The sequence below is a fragment of the Cherax quadricarinatus genome, chromosome 14 (assembly GCF_038502225.1).
Source record: "Cherax quadricarinatus isolate ZL_2023a chromosome 14, ASM3850222v1, whole genome shotgun sequence".
Classification (NCBI taxonomy): domain Eukaryota; kingdom Metazoa; phylum Arthropoda; class Malacostraca; order Decapoda; family Parastacidae; genus Cherax; species Cherax quadricarinatus.
Window position 1 is genome coordinate 5,100,001 of NC_091305.1, and position 21,187 is coordinate 5,121,187.

At 41.3% G+C, this 21,187-nt stretch overlaps 1 protein-coding gene across 2 annotated transcripts in view; it reads right to left on the reverse strand.

The window, feature by feature from the left end:
• cin (Molybdenum cofactor synthesis protein cinnamon) overlaps nt 1-21,187 on the reverse strand; it is a 70,896-nt gene that overhangs the window by 10,033 nt on the left and 39,676 nt on the right. For both annotated transcript variants that reach the window (XM_053787103.2, XM_053787112.2), the window contains exons 5-6: nt 20,238-20,829; nt 17,351-17,591 (exon numbers count right to left, since the gene is read on the reverse strand). In XM_053787103.2, coding sequence (XP_053643078.1) covers nt 17,351-17,591; nt 20,238-20,829 — 833 coding nt within the window. The remainder of the gene's footprint in view (nt 1-17,350; nt 17,592-20,237; nt 20,830-21,187) is intronic.

Below are 21,187 nucleotides of genomic sequence, written 5' to 3' on the forward strand. Positions count from 1 at the left end.
GAAATGGACTAATGTACTTCACAATATTTCTTATGGGAACAAATTCGGTCAGTACTGGCACCTGAACATACTTTTGGAGTGAAAAAATATCGTTAACCGGGGGTCCACTGTACAGGTCTCCCTCAACATTCACGTTTTCAACTTTCACGAGCTTCACACATTCGCGAATTCCCAACCGCCAAATTCCCAGCCACCAAATTACCAACCGCCAAATTCCCAGCCACCAAATTCCCAGCCGCCAAATCATATTTAAGTTTCCCACCACCTGCGAGTCCCTACTACCCTCCCTCCGATCCCCGCAACTGGTAGCCAGCCCTCCCACCACTCAGTGTGGTGAGTGTTTTGTTTGTTCATTATTTGCTATTAAACTACAGTATAAATAATGTAAACCCATTCATGACTGCATATTGGAATGGCTATTCGGACAGGTATTAGACGGTGGCATCATGTGTTTACTCTTGAACACTGCAAAGAATTAAACATTTCTGCTACAGCTAATAATAACAATAGTAATAATAATAATAATAATAATATTAATAATAATAATAATAATAATAATAATAAATATGATATAATTGAAGAAGGAAATTGTACAAAAATACGAGGGAGTGGTTGACACATCGTCAGTGTGACTTTGTTTATGTTGGAGTGAACATTAGTCTCCCTGCTCTTCCAAACATTTCACAATAATTCATTGTGTTTGGTGCTTGTAGATTGAGTGTGACTGGAGTGGTAGAGGCAGTGATTGAGGCAATGGTATTTAATAATATACATGTTAATAATAATAATAATATTAATTAAATAATTTATTAATTAATTTATTAATATTAATAATGATAGAGTGGATAGGGGAGCAATGTGGCAGATGTTGCAAGTATATGGAATAGGTGGTAAGTTACTAAATGATGTAAAGAGTTTTTATGAGGATAGTGAGGCTCAGGTTAGGGTGTGTAGAAGAGAAGGAGACTACTTGCCGGTAAAAGTAGGTCTTAGACAGGGATGTGTAATGCCACCATGGTTGTTTAATATATTTATAGATGGGGTTGTAAAAGAAGTAAATGCTAGGGTGTTCGGGAGAGGGGTGGGATTAAATTATGGGGAATCAAATTCAAAATGGGAATTAACACAGTTACTTTTTGCTGATGATACTGTGCTTATGGAAGATTCTAAAGAAAAATTGCAAAGGTTAGTGGATGAGTTTGGGAATGTGTGTAAAGGTAGAAAGTTGAAAGTGAGCATAGAAAAGAGTAAGGTGATGAGGGTATCAAATGATTTAGATAAAGAAAAATTGGATATCAAATTGGGGAGGAGGAGTATGGAAGAAGTAAATGTTTTCAGATACTTGGGAGTTGACGTGTCAGCGGATGGATTTATGAAGGATGAGGTTAATCATAGAATTGATGAGGGGAAAAAGGTGAGTGGTGCATTGAGGTATATGTGGAGTCAAAAAACGTTATCTATGGAGGCAAAGAAGGGAATGTATGAAAGTATAGTAGTACCAACACTCTTATATGGGTGTGAAGCTTGGGTGGTAAATGCAGCAGCGAGGAGACGGTTGGAGGCAGTGGAGATGTCCTGTCTAAGGGCAATGTGTGGTGTAAATATTATGCAGAAAATTCGGAGTGTGGAAATTAGGAAAAGGTGTGGAGTTAATAAAAGTATTAGTCAGAGGGCTGAAGAGGGGTTGTAGAGGTGGTTTGGTCATTTAGAGAGAATGGATCAAAGTAGAATGACATGGAAAGCATATAAATCTATAGGTGAAGGAAGGCGAGGTAGGGGTCGTCCTCGAAAGGGTTGGAGAGAGGGGGTCAAGGAGGTTTTGTGGGCAAGGGGCTTGGACTTCCAGCAAGCGTGCTTGTGTGTGTTAGATAGGAGTGAATGGAGACGAGTGGTACTTGGGACCTGACGATCTGTTGGAGTGTGAGCAGGGTAATATTTAGTGAAGGGATTCAAGAAAACTGGTTATTTTCATATAGTCGGACTTGAGCCCTGGAAATGGGAAGTACAATGCCTGCACTTTAAAGGAGGGGTTTGGGATATTGGCAGTTTGGAGGGATATGTTGTGTATCTTTATACGTATATGCTTCTAAACTGTTGTATTCTGAGCACCTCTGCAAAAACAGTGATTATGTGTGAGTGTGGTGAAAGTGTTGAATGATGATGAAAGCATTTTCTTTTTGGGGATTTTCTTTTTGGGAATTTTCTTTCTTTTTTGGGTCACCCTGCCTCGGTGGGAGACGGCCAACTTGTTGAAAAAAAAAAAAAAAAAAAATAATAATATGTACAATTATTTATAACATATATGTTATTAACCCTTTCAGGGTCTGTCCCGTAGATCTACGGCTTCACGTTGAGTGTCCAAACCGTAGATCTACGCCAAAATTCTAGCGCCGTCAAATTTAGCGCAAAAACGCTCATAGACCTACATGTGAGAGAACGGGTCTGCATGGTGGGTGTGCGCCATAAACAAAAAATCTAGGCACCCGCATAGCATTGTGGGAACGCCGGCTCAGTTACCCTTGTTCACCATGCCTCGTCGCAAGTCAGCTCTCACTCCCCGGAAAATTGAGACTCTCCTCTTCCTATCTGATAGTTCTGACACTGATGGAAGTGGAAATGAAGACGAATTCTACGGCTTTGATCAGCTAGTGACCGAAAAAAATCACCAGGATATCGATAATAGTGCAGAAAACCCTGACGATCCTCAACCTTCTAACTCTGGTGTGGGCACTCGTGACTCACGGTCGGTTGTTCCTCATCGCAAGAGAAAACTAATATTTTTGTGTGGCCAGGCCTCTGACTTCAGTAATGATGATGATAGTGACGTGGACTGTGATTTTATTGCGCTCGACGATCATTCGAGTAGTGATAGTGAGGAATCATATTCACCAGTGAAGCATCGGTATGTTCGCCGCCGCATGCGCTCGGGTAGTGTACCCTATGCTGTGCCCAGGGGACGGAGTACATCCCAGAGTACATCCCGTGGCCCAACACCAGTTTTAGGTAGTGATAGTGAGGATGATGTGGCTACACTTGGCATGGATAGACCACAGGCATCAGTGGATGGTGTTAGTGGTGATGGTAGTGACACCGCCATGCGTGACTCACCAGGCCACGCTGCTGACTCGTCAGTTCAAGGACAAAGCGGAGCGCCAGCCACCAGCCCACCACAACCACCCGCACAACCAGCCTATGATGTCCAGTATCCACCAGCAAACCGTATGTGGGATTGGCAGCAAAATCCCAATTTTGTTCCCAAGCCTCACCACTTTGATGACTCTCAAAGTGGAATTCTACCTACTTGTCCCCTTGGAACCACGGCCAATGAACTGGAATTCTTTGAATTATTCTTTGACCAGCCATTGATGGAAATTATTGTCAGGGAAAGTAATAAGTACAGTGGACCCCCGCATACCGTACGCATCGCATACCGTACAATCCGCATACCGCTCGCTTTTATCGCAAAAATTTTGCCTCGCATACCGCCCAAAAACCCGCTCACCGCTCTTCGTCCGAGACGCGTCCAATGTGCGCCCTCAGCCAGCCTCACATGTTCCGCCGGTGGCATTGTTTACCAGCCAGCCTCCGCGGTAACATCCAAGCATACAATCGGAGTATTTCGTGTTATTACAGTATTTTCGGTGCTTTATCTGGAAAATAAGTGACCATGGGTCCCAAGAAAGCTTCTAGTGCCAACCCTACAGCAATAAGGGTGAGAATTCCAATAGAGATGAAGAAAGAGATCATTGATAAGTATGAAAGTGGAGTGCGTGTCGCCGACCTGGTCAGGTTGTACAAGAAACCCAAATCAACCATCGCTACTATTGTGGGCAACAAAGGCAATCAAGGAAGCTGTTCTTGCCAAAGGTTTAACTGTGTTTTCGAAACAGAGATCGCAAGTGATGGAAGATGTTGAGAGACTCTTATTGGTGTGGATAAATGAAAAACAGCTAGCAGGAGATAGCGTCTCTCAAGCGATCATAAGCGAAAAGGCTAGGAAGTTGCATGAGGATTTAATTAAAAAAATGCCTGCAACTAGTGATGATGTGAGTGAATTTAAGGCCAGCAAAGGTTGGTTTGAGAGATTTAAGAAGCGTAGTGGCATACATAGTGTGATAAGGCATGGTGAGGCTGCCAGTTCGGACCACAAAGCAGCTGAAAAATATGTGCAGGAATTCAAGAAGTACATAGACAGTGAAGGACTGAAACCTGAACAAGTGTTTGTGATGAAACAGGCCTGTTTTGGAAGAAAATGCCAAGCAGGACCTACATTACTCAGGAGGAAAAGGCACTCCCAGGACATAAGCCTATGAAAGACAGGTTTACTTTGTTGATGTGTTCCAATGCTACTGGTGATTGCAAAGTGAAGCCTTTATTAGTGTATCACTCTGAAACTCCCAGACCATTCAGGCAAAAGAATGTCCTCAAGGAGAATTTGTGTGCTGTGGAGGGCAAACAGTAAGGCATGGGTCACTAGGGACTTTTTCTATGACTGGTTACACCATGCATTTGCCCCCAATGTGAAAGATTACCTAACTGAAAAGAAATTAGAACTTAAGTGCCTCCTGGTGTTAGACAATGCCCCTGGTCATCCTACAGACGTGGCAGAGCGACTTTATGGGGACATGAAATTCATTAAGGTGAAGTTTTTGCCTCCTAATACCACTTCTCTCCTGCAGCCCATGGACCAGCAGGTTATTGCAAACTTCAAAAAACTGTACACAAAAGCTCTGTTTGAAAGGTGCTTTGTAGTGACCTCAGAAACTCAACTGACTCTAAGAGAGTTTTGGAGAGAGCACTTTAATATCCTCAATTGTGTAAACCTTATAGGTAAGGCTTGGGAGGGAGTGACTAAGAAGACCTTGAACTCTGCTTGGAAGAAACTGGCCAGAATGTGTAGACAAAAGGGATTTTGAAGGGTTTGAGGCTAACCCTGAGAGGATTATGCCAGTTGAGGAATCCATTGTGGCATTGGGAAAGTCCTTAGGGTTGGAGGTTAGTGGGGATGATGTGGAAGAGTTGGTGGAGGAGGACAATGAAGAACTAACCACTGATGAGCTGATAGATCAACTTCAACAGCAAGAGGCCAGACCTGAGGAAACTGGTTCAGAGGAGGGGAGAGAGAAATTGAAGAAGTTGCCTACTACAAAGATTAAGGAAATCTGTGCAAAGTGGCTTGAAGTGCAAACCTTCATGGATGAAAATCACCCTCACAGCTATTGCAAGCCGTGCTGGTGATTATTACACTGACAATGTTGTGAAACACTTTAGGGAAGTCAAAGGAACGAGAGGTACAGGCCACTATGGACAGATGTTGTGCAAAAGAAGTCCAGTGACTCTGAAGCTGGTCCTAGTGGCATTAAAAGAAGAAAGGAAGTAACCCCAGAAAAGGACTCGACACCTCAAGTCTTAATGGAAGGGGATTCCCCTTCTAAACACTAACACTCTCTCTCCCCTCCTCCCATCCCATCAATCATCACCAGATCTTCAATAAAAGTAAGTGTCATGTAATTGTGCATGCCTTTTTCAGTTTGTGTGTATTAAAATTAACATTTCATGTGGTAAAAATTTTTTTTTTCATACTTTTGGGTGTCTTGCACGGATTAATTTGATTTCCATTATTTCTTATGGGGAAAATTCATTCGCATACCGAACATTTCGCATAACAACCAGCCCTCTTGCACAGATTAAAGTCGCTATGCGGGGGTCCACTGTATTTTGAGTACACCATGGCAAATACGATCTTATCACCACAGTCAAGACTACACAGGTGGAAAGAGACGACTGTTGCAGAAATGTATTTGCTTTTTGCAACAATAATGCTTATGCCTCACGTCTATAAGCATAATATAAAAGCATACTGGTCCACAGATCGGCTAATTTCTACCCCGGTCTTCAGTGAAATCATACCATTGAACAGGTTTATCTTACTCTTACGTATGTTGCACTTCTCTGACAAAACCAGGCCTGACAAAAGTGACAGGTTATACAAGATTAGAAATGTTTTCTTGTATCTCAAACAAAAGTTCAGCATATACTTTTATCCATTCAAGAATCTTGTAATTGACGAGTCTTTGATTTTGTTCAAAGGTAGACTGTCATTCAAGCAGTATATACCGAGCAAGAGGAAACGCTTTGGTATAAAACTGTTTGTACTCTGTGATTGTGACAGTGGCCTGGTGTTGGATGTTGTTGTATACACGGGTAGTAAAACATTGAAAGATACCAAGATGTTATTGGGTATCTCAGGTGACATAGTGAGAAACATGATGGCACCTTATCTTGGTAAGGGGCATACATTATATACCGATAACTGGTACACAAGCCCATTACTCAGTGATTTCATGCGAGTGAACAAGACAGATGTGTGTGGCACAGTGCGTTTTAATCGTAAACATATGCCCAGGCTCAACGCAGGTGCTCGTGGTGATGACGTGCAGGTGTTTACTGCCAATGACATCATGGCATTACGGTGGCATGACAAACAAGATGTCACATTGTTGACAACCATTCACCGTAATGAAATGCAAGACAGTGGCAAAGTTGATCGAGTGACTAATAAACGTATTCGAAAACCAGTGACAGTGATTGATTATACACAAAACATGTGCTTGGTTGACAAATGTGACATGCAGATTGGTTTTGTTGACTGTGTTCGTAAGAGTTACAAGTGGTACATGAAACTTTTCTTCCATCTCATGGACATTTCAATGCTCAATGCATATAATATGTACCAAATAAAGACTGGCAACAGACCACCGTATGGTGAATTTTGTTTGTCTGTTGTCAGACAACTCATAATGAAGTACCAGGTAAGAGCACCTGCTATACAACATGGTCCTCGAATTCCTCAGGATATACCCAAGCGTTTGAGGAGGGAAGGTGATCATTTCATAATACAACTTCCTTCAACTCAGAAGAAATTTGCTCAGAAGAGATGCATTGTCTGTGCACAAACAAAACTACGGCAACAAAGACGCAAAGACACTCGGTTTATGTGTGAGGAATGTAAGGTGCCTCTGTGCATGGTGCCTTGTTTCAAGGAGTTCCACAAGCTCCAGCAGTTCTAAAACCATGTCCAGTGATTGTAAATATGTAAATATATGATAGAACATTAGTATTATACAAGATTTGTGCATGTTTATTGTAATAAACAATAGTGGTAAACAATAATATGATAATAACTTTAGTGCGGTTATTGTGTTCAATACAGTGAGTTTATATATATACATTATATACAGTATTGGTTTCTCAGGCCCCAAATGTTAGTAGGAATAGAAAAAAATTGGAAAAGAAAAGAAAAAACAACAAAAACCGCTAAATAATGTAATGAGCGTATGCTGAATTCGTCGATGTTGCCGCCACCACATCATTTTTGACAAACTTCTTGGCACTGTATCTCGGTAAGTACTGATCAGAATTTTTTTTTTTTGTCTTATTACCTTCACAAAAATATGCTCTTTAATTCTGTAAGAAAAAAATAATTTTTTTTTTTCAAAATTTCTTGGACACTGGAGCACCACTTCAGATTTTGGCCTTGGACCCTGAAGGGGTTAAATACCACTGCCTCAACCGCTGAATTATTGTGAAATGTTTGGAAGAGCAGGGAGACTAATGTTCACTCCAGCATAAACAAAGTCACACTGACGATGTGTCAACCACTCCCTCGTATTTTTGTACAATTCCCTTCTTCAATTATATCATATTTATTATTATTATTATTATTATTACTATTGTTCTTTCTTTCTTTCAACACATCGGCCATATCCCACTGAGGCGGGGTGGCCCAAAAGAAAAAACAAAAGTTTCTCCTTTTACATTTAGTAATATATACAGGAGAAGAGGTTATTAGCCCCTTGTTCCCGGCATTTTAGTCGCCTCTTACAACACGCATGGCTTACGGAGGAAGAATTCTGTTCCACTTCCCCATGGAGATAAGAGGAAATAAACAAGAATAAGAACTAGAAAGAAAATAGAAGAAAACCCAGAGGGGTGTGTGTGTATATATGCTTGCACATGTATGTGTAGTGCGACCTAAGTGTAAGTAGAAGTAGCAAGACGTACCTGAAATCATGCATGTTCATGAGACAGAAAAAAACACACCAGCAATCCTACCATCATGTAAAACAATTACAGGCTTTCGTTTTACACTCACTTGGCAGGACGGTAGTACCTCCCTGGGCGGTTGCTGTCTACCAACCTACTACCTATTATTATTAGCAATAGCAGAAATGTTTGATTCTTTGCTGTGTTCAAGAGTAAACACATGATGTCACCGTCTAATACCTGTCCGAATAGCCATTCCAATATGCAGTCATGAATGGGTTTACATTATTTATTCTGTAGTTTAATAGCAAATAATGAACAAACAAAACACTCACCACACTGAGTGGTGGGAGGGCTGGCTGCCAGTTGTGGGGGTCGGAGGGAGGGTAGTAGGGACTCGCAGTGGTGGAGGCATTGGTGGAGTCTGTGGCATTTAATAACATACATGTTATTAAATAACATACGTTATTAAAGCATAACATGTATATATTTAGTACAATTTACGACGTTTTCATGTATTTTATGATTATTCATGGTTCAACAAGTTAAGGAAGCAGTATTGTAATATATTTCCCTACAATATATTGGGGCACCAAACATTCACGGTTTTTCGACATTCGCGAGGGTCTTGATCCCCTAACCCTCGCGAATGTTGAGGGAGACCTGTACAACGTTTTCAGAGCCACAAGTACATAAGCAACCATTTTAATCACTTCTTATTTTTGCACATTCTGAAATTTGAAGATCTACTCTGTGAAACAGTGTAGAGATCACAAAAAAAAAGAGGGTTTTTGTGAAATGAGACATTTGTATGGGTAGAGTCCCATAAGACGAAGTGATAGAGTGCTTGCTGAGAAACAAGGAGAGCCAATCACCATGGCAGGCAAAATACTATCAGTCAGTGTTATGAACATCACAACTCTTCGTCTGTGATACACTTGGCAACAACCAGTCTCATTACAGCATTTTCTCCCACTTGATACAGTACCATGATCTAGTGTTTTTATCACCATGTGGATTTTGCACATATATTTATACAAAGAACTTTGTCCTTGGAAGTAAAGAGGGGAATGTATGAGAGTATAGTTTTACCAATGCTCTTATATGGGTGTGAAGCATGGGTGATAAATGTTGCAGCGAGGAGAAGGGTGGAGGAAGTGGAGATGTCATGTCCGAGGGCAATGTGTGGTGTGAATATAATGCAGAGAATTCGTAGTTTGGAAGTTAGGAGGAGGTGCGGGATTAACAAAACTGTTGTCCAGATGGCTGAGGAAGGGCTGTTGAGGTGGTTCGGACATGTAGAGAGAATGGAGCAAAACAGAATGACTTCAAGAGTGCATCAGTCTGTAGCGGAAGGAAGGCAGGGTAGGGGTCGGCCTAGGAAAGGTTGGAGGGAGGGGGTAAAGGAGGTTTTGTGTGCGAGGGGCTTGGACTTCCAGCAGGCATGCGTGAGCGTGTTTGATAGGAGTGGAGACAAATGGTTTTTAATACTTGACGTGCTGTTGGAGTGTGAGCAAAGTAACATTTATGAAGGGATTCAGGGAAACTGGCACGCCGGACTCGAGTCCTGGAGATGGGAAGTACAGTGCCTGCACTCTGAAGGAGGGGTGTTAATGTTGCAGCTTAAAAACTGTAGTGTAAAGCACCCTTCTGGCAAGACAGTGATGGAATGAATGATGGTGAAAGTTTTTCTTTTTCGGGCCACCCTGCCTTGGTGGGAATCGGCCAGTGTGTTAATAAAAATAAATAAAATTTATACTGCTTACAGTGTGATGTAGTCCAGCTGGGCTTGTGAGGTCTCTGGGGAGACCTAATTTAACCAATTATATGGTCACACCTTGCCTTGGCAAACGTCTGTCAGCCACGCCCAAGTCTGAGGTCTTTTGCTCTTGACGGCGTCAGACCCAGGCGTCAGGTTGTCCACGTGGTTGTGGGGTGTGCTTGGACCACCATATAAACCCAAGGAACAGCTGAGCAGAGGAGATTCGAGCGGAGCTCTGGCCTGTGAGCAGAGCTGAGCTGGAGAGTCTCGGGAGGAGAGACTGTTGGAGACATTGGGCAGAGTACTGGCTTGGAGCAGTACTCGTGCTGTGTAGGTCTTGGGACCTGTGGCTTAGTTCCTGTAGTGAACTGTCCTCTGTACTATATTGTAAGTTATATTCATTTTCGTCAAGTTGATTGTGTTCCCTGTCTCACTGCTTATGTGTACCACCCCATTTATCTAAACCCCAATGATGTACTCCTGTTCCCAAATATATTATTGTACAAAGACTTAATAATAAACTGTGTTTGAGTAGAATAGTAATATTCACTGTCCCCGTTATTTATTCATTAGTTTATTTCAGTTAAAGTAGTGAGAGGGTGAGTAGTGTGGAGTGGTGGGTAGAGTAATGAGAGGTGAAGTTGTCATCACCAGTGACCTCACATTACCTACCAACCTCCGCTAATCATATCTCCTACCACTTCGCCTGCCTATCCCCTGCCTATACATACCCTCTTACTCCCATATCCCCCTAATCATTACCCCCCTACATGACATGGTGTCTAAGCGGTGGTGGTTCTTATTATTTTTATAGTAGGAACCAGTCCCATGCAGGGCCGGATTACCGCATAGGCAAACTAGGCATTTGCCTAGGGCCCCGCGCATTTGGGGGACCCGCGGTCCAAGGGGTTCAGGGGCTCATCCAAGACTGCACACATGGTGCAAGTGCAAAGGGGTCCCTACCTAAAAAGTTCAAGTGTTTGGAAAGCAAAATTGATTTTTAAAAATTAATCAAAACAAAAATAATGAAATAAAATAAAATAAAAATAAATAAACCTAACCATAGATGGCAACACTCAACACGCCTTTGTTTACATCAGAACAGCTGTGTTTTCCCGCTAATGGGTGAGTATGGGAGATTCCTCTCCAATTTTCTGTAGTTTATATGATTTGATAGTCTTATGCATGATGCAATGATAACAATAATGGTCAGTGATTTATAAACGGAATAATAGTGCTGTAGTGGTTATACTGAATATAATAGGTACATGATGTCACTACTTTAATAGCCTAATCTAGTAATACTATGCTGCCTTGAGTTTATTCTCTTTAAAATGCATGATTTAACAAGATAGTTATAATGGCTGCTGGTAAATGGTTTTGGTTGTCTTGATGTACTTTCCCTATTAAATTTAATCTAAATAGCCAGAATGTATTTAATTAGACCTTAAACAGGCTCACACCGACCCCCCACCCCACCCCCAAGCTGGAAGGGGTTGCTTCGCTTACCCGTGACTCAAAGGGGCCCCCGCCAAAATGAATAGCCTAGGGCCTGGAGACTCCTTAATCCGGCCCTGGTCCCATGTGCCTTATTTTTGACCGCTCGGTTATACTTATGTTATGCTACCATTTTCTTTTCTTGTGTGTGTAAAGTTAAAGTAAATATCAGTGTGATATTATAATCCTAGTGACCATAACTGACCTTTTTTCAGACGGTGGGTCTGAGCAATTGTTTGGGTGTAATATTATATTTGGTGGAGTTGGTTGTTGGTTTGAGATAAATGGTGGAGAATATCAGTATTTGGGTGAGACTTTTGGGGGAAGCAATTACTGGCCAAAATTTAATATTTACAGAGGAATGAGAAGTCACCCAGCCCACCTTGGAAGACTAGCCCACAACTGTCACCCACTGAAGAGATGCCTATGATTATTATCCACCTGATGTGCCCAGTCACCCAGCTGATGTGCCCCAGTAGATGTATTGCTGCCTTGGTCTGTCATCCATTGTAGTGGGTGTCTGTCTGCGTCAACCAGCCTCTGTGACCACCCATGGACCACCAGTTACCCGCAGTTGCCAGGGATGGGTGACCGCACCTGCTGTTGATGACGTGAAGTGACCTCACCTCACCTCACCTCGAGCAACTGTCCATAGCCTGCTGCTGCTGATGTTGGCTGCTTATGATGCTGCGGTTTACTGAGATGCTGTAGCCGTGCTGCGATGCTGTAGCTGTGCTGCGATGCTGGGACTGTGCTGCGATGCTGTAGCCGTGCTGCGATGCTGTGGCCGTGCTGTGTGCTGCTGTGATACGGCCGTGCTGTGATGCTGCCTAGCTCAAGAGGAGGAGATGGCGGTGATGCTGCAGTGGTGTGTGAGGGATTCTGGCTGGTGTGCCAGGACAGGAGAATCTACTATGAAGGAGTTGCCATCCTCGGAGATGTGGAAGGACGTGAGCCGCGGAGATGGACTCCAGCTGCTGGGACCAGCCTGCTTTCAAGGGCGGTATGGAGGTGTATCCTGCCTTGCTGGTCGACCTGTACGACCGGTATGCGGGGATGCCCTGCCAGCCATGAGACACAATTAAGAGTTTGAGATGTCCCCAGCCTACTTTGACTTGCCAGAAGTGTTAGTGTTACCTGTGTGAAATAAGGTGACCTTGAATACGGTCCAGTGATTATGGCCGCCTTGTTTTATGAGGCCAGTGAAACCTAGTAATGGCATAGGATAATGGAGGGTCTTAGCTGCGATGCCTGCCCTGTCTCGATTTTCAGATGTTGTAGTGTGCATGTGAAGTGTGCCGAAAATGCGACCTTGGTGGTCGTGAAGTGGTCCAGTTGCAGTTACTTGAAAGAATACAACCTGTTGGAGCAGTTTTCCATGCCATAGAAGCCTAGAGAGGTTTGGCCCAATGGATAACGTGCGAGGGTGACTAGCATTGGCTAGTGCATTTCTAGTAGAAGTAGGGAAGGCACTGGAGCCCGATATTTAGGTTTAAGGAGAAATGACGGGTAAGGAGGCTTTGCACCAGAGAGCAACTGTTATGCTGGCCAACTACCAGGTGTACTGATTATGCTGCCTTGTGGTAGATGAGAAGGTTGAGTGAAATATATGTACAGTGGACCCCCGCATAACGATTACCTCCGAATGCGACCAATTATGTAAGTGTATTTATGTAAGTGCGTTTGTACGTGTATGTTTGGGGGTCTGAAATGGACTAATCTACTTCACAATATTCCTTATGGGAATAAATTCGGTCAGTACTGGCACCTGAACATACTTATGGAGTGAAAAAAATATCGTTAACCGGGGGTCCACTGTAGTTGAATAATTTTGTATTATGTATAATTTTGTCTTCGTATTGTAATAGATTTAAGGGGTTAGGATTAAAAGAGTCTAATAACTAGGACAAATTGTCCTAGTTCTCAGATATTTTAAATTGGGGGAGAAAGAGGGATGTGATGTAGTCCAGCTGGGCTTGAGAGTCTCTGGGGAGACCTAATTTAACCAATTATATGGTCACACCTTGCCTAATCTGGAGAGTTTATCTGGAGAGAGTTCCGGGGGTCAACGCCCCCGCAGCCCGGTCTGTGACCAGGCCTCCTTAGGTCAGTGTCCCAGGATGCGACCCACACCAGTCGACTAACACCCAGGTACCCATTTTACTGATGGGGAACATAGACAACAGGTGGAAAGAAACACGTCCAATGTTTCTACTCTGGCTGGGAATCGAACCCAGGCCCTCACCGTGTGAAGCGAGAGCGTTAACCACCAGGCCACCAGAGCCTTGGCAAACGTCTGTCAGCCACGCCCACGTCTGAGGTCTTTTGTTCTTGACTGCGTCAGACCTAGGCATCAGGTCGTACACGTGGTTGTGGGGTGTGCTTGGACCACCATATAAACCCAAGGAACAGCTGAGCAGAGGAGATTCGAGCGGAGCTCTGGCCTGTGAGCAAAGCTGAGCTGGAGAGTCTCGGGAGGAGAGACTGTTGGAGACATTGGGCAGAGTACTGGCTTGGAGCAGTACTCGTGCTGTGTAGGTCTTGGGACCTGTGGCTTAGTTCCTGTAGTGAACTGTCCTCTGTACTATATTGTAAGTTATATTCATTTTCGTCAAGTTGATTGTGTTCCCTGTCTCACTGCTTATGTGTACCACCCCATTTATCTAAACCCCAATGATGTACTCCTGTTCCCAAATATATTATTGTACAAAGACTTAATAATAAACTGTGTTTGAGTAGAATAGTAATATTCACTGTCCCCGTTATTTATTCATTAGTTTATTTCAGTTAAAGTAGTGAGAGGGTGAGTAGTGTGGAGTGGTGGGTAGAGTAATGAGAGGTGAAGTTGTAGTCACCAGTGACCTCACATTACCTACCAACCTCCGCTAATCATCTCTCCTACCACTTCGCCTGCCTATCCCCTGCCTATACATACCCTCCTACTCCCATATCCCCCTAATCATTACCCCCCTACATGACAACAGGTAGTAGGTTGGTAGACAGCAACTGCCCAGGGAGGTACTATCGTCCTGCCAAGTGAGTGTAAAACGAAAGCCTGTAATTGTTTTACATGATGGTAGGATTGCTGGTGTCCATTTTTCTGTCTCGTGAACATGCAAGGTTTCACGTACGTCTTGCTACTTCTACTTACACTTAGGTCACACTACACATACATGTACAAGCATATAGTATATACACACCCCTCTGGGTTTTCTTCTATTTTCTTACTAGTTCTTGTTCATTTCCTCTTACCTCCATGGGGAAGTGGAACAGAATTCTTCCTCCGTAAGCCATGCGTGTTGTAAGAGGCGACTAAAATGCTGGGAGCAAGGGGCTAGTAACCCCTTCTCCTGTATATATTACTAAATGTAAAAGGAGAAACTTTTGTTTTTCCTTTTGGGCCACCCCGCCTCGGTGGGATACGGCCGGTGTGTTGAAAGAAGAAGATTAATACTGCTTTCATAGGTGTTTCAAACTGATTTAGTGAAGCCAGGACTAAGTGATATAGATCAACTTGGTACATACCCCAGACAAGAGGGACAGGAATGAAGCAGGGCTTCCTCTTACAAAAGAGGAATATAATTATGATAGGTGTCCTGCCTGCTTATTTAAATTAAACACTAATTTTACTACTAGTTTTAACTGCTAAGCTGTCAGAAACTCCCAAACTGAAAGACCATACTGTGCTGTATTTAAAAAAAAAATCTATAATGGTGAAGACTTTTTTCTGAAGGTAAAAACACAAAACAAAATTTGATATAATACTTAAGAAATTATGCAAGTGCAAAGTTGGTGATCAAGAAGCACTTTATGCCACATCAATTTCACCCACTTTGAAGCCTATCTTAGCCATCATCACAACTCGTGAAATTGTAATGACACGACTGCAAACAAACCACAATATGGGTGGGGCTTGAACTCGCGGCAAGTGAGTTGTAAAACTCCAGGTCAGCACATAAGCCACTGGGCCGACTGGCTACAATAAGATTCGCCCAACTAGGTATATTTATACTCCATAAGGAGGTTAACATTACGATTAGTCATTACAATTTTGCAAGTCATGATGGCTTTGAGGGGACTTCAGCTAAAGTTTGTCATGGCCATGCTGGTGGGAGATTCATCTGTAAAAACTTGCATCTGTGGTCACAATGGGGGCCCATGCTAACCTCTCTATGGTATATAAATATACATATGTACATAGTTGGATGAATCTTATTGAAGCCAGCTGGCCCAGTGGCTTACGTGCTGGCCTGGAGTTTTACAACTCACTTCCCGCAAGTTCAAACCCCACCCGTACTGTTGTTTGCCTATTTTAGGTCTATTCCACTACTCAAACCTCCAATTCTCAGCTATTTCACTAGCATGCCTTCTGTACTACTGAGTGCAAGAAATTGCTCATTCATCTTTCAGAACTACCCTGTTTAGTACAGGAATTCCGTAATTCATCCCATTATACAATACGGTATTTTCAACAAATTCCAATTTAAAGAGAGTCCTAAACAAACTCTGCAAACATTCCAGCCACTAAAGCAACTTTTCCTCTGTTCATTAATCATGTCCTCCCCAGGCTTTTCGTATGTAACACTTGACCTCCAAAAATTAACCCTTTTTTTCCTATTTTTCAGCTAATAAACCATAACCAAGCCTGACCCAGTAATTGAAGCCAACCTAATAAAACCCTATTAAACAGACTGAGGGGGAATTAAGGAGGATACCTCCTTTATGAAGATCATATTTCGCCAATTTAATGCTTATTTCCGGCCTCTCCTCTAGTTTTAAACTGAAGCAAATCACCTTTGTTTCACCAAGAAAGCTAATACAACCATAAAATTACACTAAAAAATGCCCCCAAAGTCACTATTTCGACTCAAACACAAGGCCAGAGGTTAAGCTGTTCCCATCGTACACTTTGTGGGGCAGGAGTTTTTTTTTATACTGCACACACCCATCACACAGACTAATTCTTTCATGCCTAAGCCAAAATTTGCCCCACTCTGCAAGTCTGAAAGCAATATGATTCATGCCAATATCTACAGCTCTGACAATGATCCCATTGTCATTGATCTACATCACCAACCATTTAAGGGTTTCGAGTCATGGTGTTGGAAAATAAATAAGATTATAAATGAAATGCTAACAGATGTGAGTAACACGAGTACAAAATCATGACAAAGACTGATTTATTATTATATTCATGGGAAGCACTAAACCTTATAGAGGGTCTTGCAGTACCTGAGGAATGGAAGGTAATCATATTTGATACAAGGAAAGGGAGGGTACCTTCAAGTGGATCAAGAGCCCTTCATAAGCATCAAGGCACCCTCCTTGAAGGGGTTTTAAACAGAAAATCAGAAATATATTTAAATAAATCACTAGCGAAGCCTCACTTGGTAGGTAATCAAAAGTGAACTTTATTAAACAAAAAACTTGTATAATAATTATTCTTAAATTTACTAGAAATTATGTATTTTTTGTTACATGCCCTACATACAATTTTTATATCTTTATGCAGTATAAATAACGTAATTTTCATGTAATATAACACTGGTAGGCACAAAAGAAAGCCACTAGTTATGCAATGTATTTCTTGCAACTAATCATAAGACTTAAATATTACTTAAGATCTAGACAGAGTATTAAGTGGGACTTTCTATGCAGTTAACTAGAATTGTAAGTACAATTAGAAAGGCAGCTAATGACAAAGCCAATTACAAAAGAATTACACGTACTTCAAAGTGATTCAATGATCTTCAGTTTTGTGGAGTGACGGAATAAAGATGGTGAGGATACAGCAAGTTAGTTACAACAGAAATACAATGGGACAAGCTGCGTTACCATTACTATAAATAATCTACAACTTGTTAGTTTATACCATCACAATGGACAGCTAAAATTTGCTCTAAAAAAAAAAAAATAATAATTAAAGTTAGTATATTAATTTAAAAGTTCAAAACATTTACTTCTTGGCGTTTATGCATTTGTGAATCGGCCTCGTATATCCTGAATAGGTACTTAGTAGCAAATTATCATTAGTAAGCAACATACCAGTGGAAAGAACAGCAAATGTAGGCTTGCTAACAACAAGAACATTTGTCACTCCCACTGTGGCCAGAAGTCCCAGTTCTGCAGGTCCAAGAAGAGTACCCGATGACAAAATCTTCTGCCCTACAGCTATATCACAACCCAGTGGCCGAATGTCTTGTCCCTTGCTAGGAGCTTTCAAGATCTTAATTTCAAGCTCAGTGCGACCATCATTAGCTTCCTTCACAAGTTCTGTGTCTTCTACCTGACCAATATTCAAATTAAACTCATCATTATCAACTCAATACATAAATCAAATATACCAAGTACAGTAGTATACACTCTAAATTTTTAGAATTCCCTATGCAATCTAATATAACCCAATGGTGTGCTCAAGTCAGCCCCTGACTTTTCTTTAATTAAAAAATCCTTAAATTTTAATAATCTCATTTACATATAATTATGGAAAAAAAAAAACACATAAGCAGTATAATGTGATCCTTTATTGGCAACATTTTGCCCACACAGTGGAATTTATCAAGCCACAAACATATCTACCTGGGTGAAAGGTACGTGAGTATTTATAGGATGGCGTCAGGTGGAGAATGCTGTGACAATCTTCCAAGTAGGGTGATAGAGGCTAGGACCTTAGGCAGCTTTTAAAAGCGATTGGATAAGTATATGAGTAGACCTTCGGCAGTGTTCCTCCATTCTTATGTTCTTATGTGGGATAACAATGAAGAAACTTCTTCATTGTTATCCCACATAAGAACATGAGAATGGAGGAACACTGCAGAAGGTCTACTCATACTTATCCAATCTCTTTTTCAAGCTACCCAAGGTCCTAGCCTTTATCACCCTACTTGGAAGAATGTCACATGCAGGTTCAGATCCAACCTACCCAGCATTCTCCACCTGACTCCATCCTATAAATACTCACGTACCTTTCACCCAGGTAGATCAATCTGCGAGTTGATAAAGCCCACTGTGTGGGCAAAACGTTGTCAATAAAGGATCACGTTATACTCCTTATGTGTTTATTTTTCCACTGTGTCAGTATTTTATACCATTTACTTCCTACATATAATTATGTCCATCCTAGTTTTTAATGGAATTTAATATAGGTCAAATGGTTCTGATGCAAATTATATTCTAGAAGACACTGAAAAATTACTGAAAATAAAAATAGCATCAAAAACTTCAAAATATTTACAACAAAAAGAGGGAGAAATACTAATGCTAAACACTTCATGAACAAAAAATAAAGTAGGACATGCTACTCATACTCAAACATTACAGAAGAACATAAGAACAGTGGTGCACCACCCAGTCTACTGGCCCATGCTAGCTAGGCCCAATTAATATCTAACATATTTGTTTGGCAGATATTGAAAAAAAAACTAATTCAATATTTATGTTGTTTTGTTTATAGGTGATTATCCAGGTCTAGTACGTGTGGTTGGCTGGTGGGAGAAGTTGGAGAAATGGTTAACTGTGGGAGGAGAATTAGGGGTGGGCATGTGACACCCTCACTATCATTGCACCCTATGCAATTACCTGCAGCATTCATCCCACACCAAAATAAATGGAACAATAATGTTTGCTTACATTTGCATTTCATATTAATAAACTGAAAAACAAAATGAAGTATTCCTTAGTCTTGAGGATGGAAACAGTAGCCAATCAGGCAACTCTGCAGTGATCACTTGTTGTTAAGAAACAAATAAGAGGGAGGTCTTCAGTGTGAGCCTTAGTCGAGTGTGGGCATCTCACTATGTTGCCTTTAAGCATCAGTGACAAATTCCTTCATTCTCTCCCCAGGATGCTTGTCCTCATCATACATTGCAGGCTCTCAGCTGCTCAGGCTATCATTACACATCAGCTTTTTTATTTTTTTTCCCCTAATCTGCTTTCTATAATTTGGGGGTTAAATCAAATCAAATCAAGCTTATTCTCTATAAGGGTTACAATGTGGGGTTTACAGGTTTTGGGTAATGTGTGGTTTACATGTTATAAATTACTAATTACAGAGGGGGCCACTAGGACACCTCATGGCTAGGCATTTTGGGCAGACTTAGATTAATTCTTAACATTAAATCCTTACAGATTATAGTATTAAGGCTAAGTGACTACATTATAATTTGTGAGTTTAGCAATGTGAATGCTTTTGTTTTGGCACAATACAAAGTTGCTGACTCAGTAGTGTGGCCATCTGGCTCTGCCAGGGTTTAGGCAAGGGATCCACCAGATGTAATTGGGAACTTTCTAGTTTCCATATATATTCTTGAAGGGAGCTCCAGTTCTCTTCCTAATTCTTGTCCAGCTTTGACCATTATTTCTTCCCCAGCAACTAGGAAGTAGGTCTCAATGTTGCATGTTGGTCTTATAAACTCCCGACAAAATACAAAAGGAAGAGCATGCATATGAAACTACTGGTTATTATCAAATTTATTTTTATATTTAAAGCAGAATGTTTACTAAGTGTGGTTTTTGACATTGATGCACCAAAGAAGTATGAATCTAGTTCATGGAAAGCCCTCAAAATTCAAAGATTTCAACCTTTCAAAAGTATTTCTTATGAATGTGTCGCTTTCAACTTTTGCTTAAAAATTCTGGTCTTAAAACTTCCACCTATATGTGAGTATATACAGTGTATGATTTACTATAATAAAAAGTAAAAAACATAACAGTTTGCTTTACAAGTAAAAAAAAAAAATTCTAAAATAAAGTCCACTCTCAATGTGTTGATGTGGCCAAGACCCTGAACATGTAAATATGTTCATATTTTACATTGTCAGCATTTTGTGATTTCTTCTACCAATTCAAATTCTACAGCTTTATGAGTTAAAGGACTAATGTTATAATTGATTATTATTGAACATTATTAAACTCAACAATATATAGACTGTACCTGGACCACAGCATCAGCTCCCAGTGGTATTGGTGCACCAGTGTTCACTCTCACGCACTTCCCACTGCTCACTTTCAACTTCTCCGGTCGACATCCAGCTGCTGAATCGCCATCTACAACTCGCACACCAGCACCATCGGATGACAACACAGCGTATCCATCTTTAATGGAAGCTGGAAATGGAGGAAGTGGATCATTGGCTATGATGTCTTGAGCCAAGACAAACCCCAGAGCATCTTGCATAGGAACAACCTTATTAGTACACTGGTCTGCATGAGAGAGGATAATCTCAAGAGCTTCTGAGACAGATATCATCGGGTAGGGAGACTTCCTTGGCCTACCAGAAATACGAGTTACATCAGCCTTCGATGTTGTATTTCCAGTCTCATCTCTCTGGTGATGGTGACATTTGTGATGGTGATAGTGATGAGCATGTTGATGCTGATGAGCACTGGGTTGATGATGCTGACAGGCCGTGGTATGATGTCTACAACTACTTCCCTCAGCTTGTAAAGCATCATGGGTCTTCTCTACTGGTACTTTCCAATCCATAAGTAAGTCAACGGCATGTGGAATAGCAGGTGCAATAAACCTGTTGAAAATACAAAACATTACAGTATCGTCTTCACAAAAATGCAGTAAACCTGTGTGTCAAGAGTCAAACAGGTATGGTAAGCAATAGAGAGAATTTATTATTTTTCCTCCTCCTCTTCCTCATTATTTTTTTTTTTTCAACAAGTTAGTTGTCTCCCACTGAGGCAGGGTGACCCAAAAAAGAAAGAAAATCCCCAAAAAGAAAATACTTTCATCATCATTCAACACTTTCACCACACTCACACATTATCACTGCTTTTGCAGAGGTGCTCAGAATACAACAGTTTAGAAGCATATACGTATAAAGATACACAACATATCCAAACTGCCAATATCCCAAACCCTTCCTTTAAAGT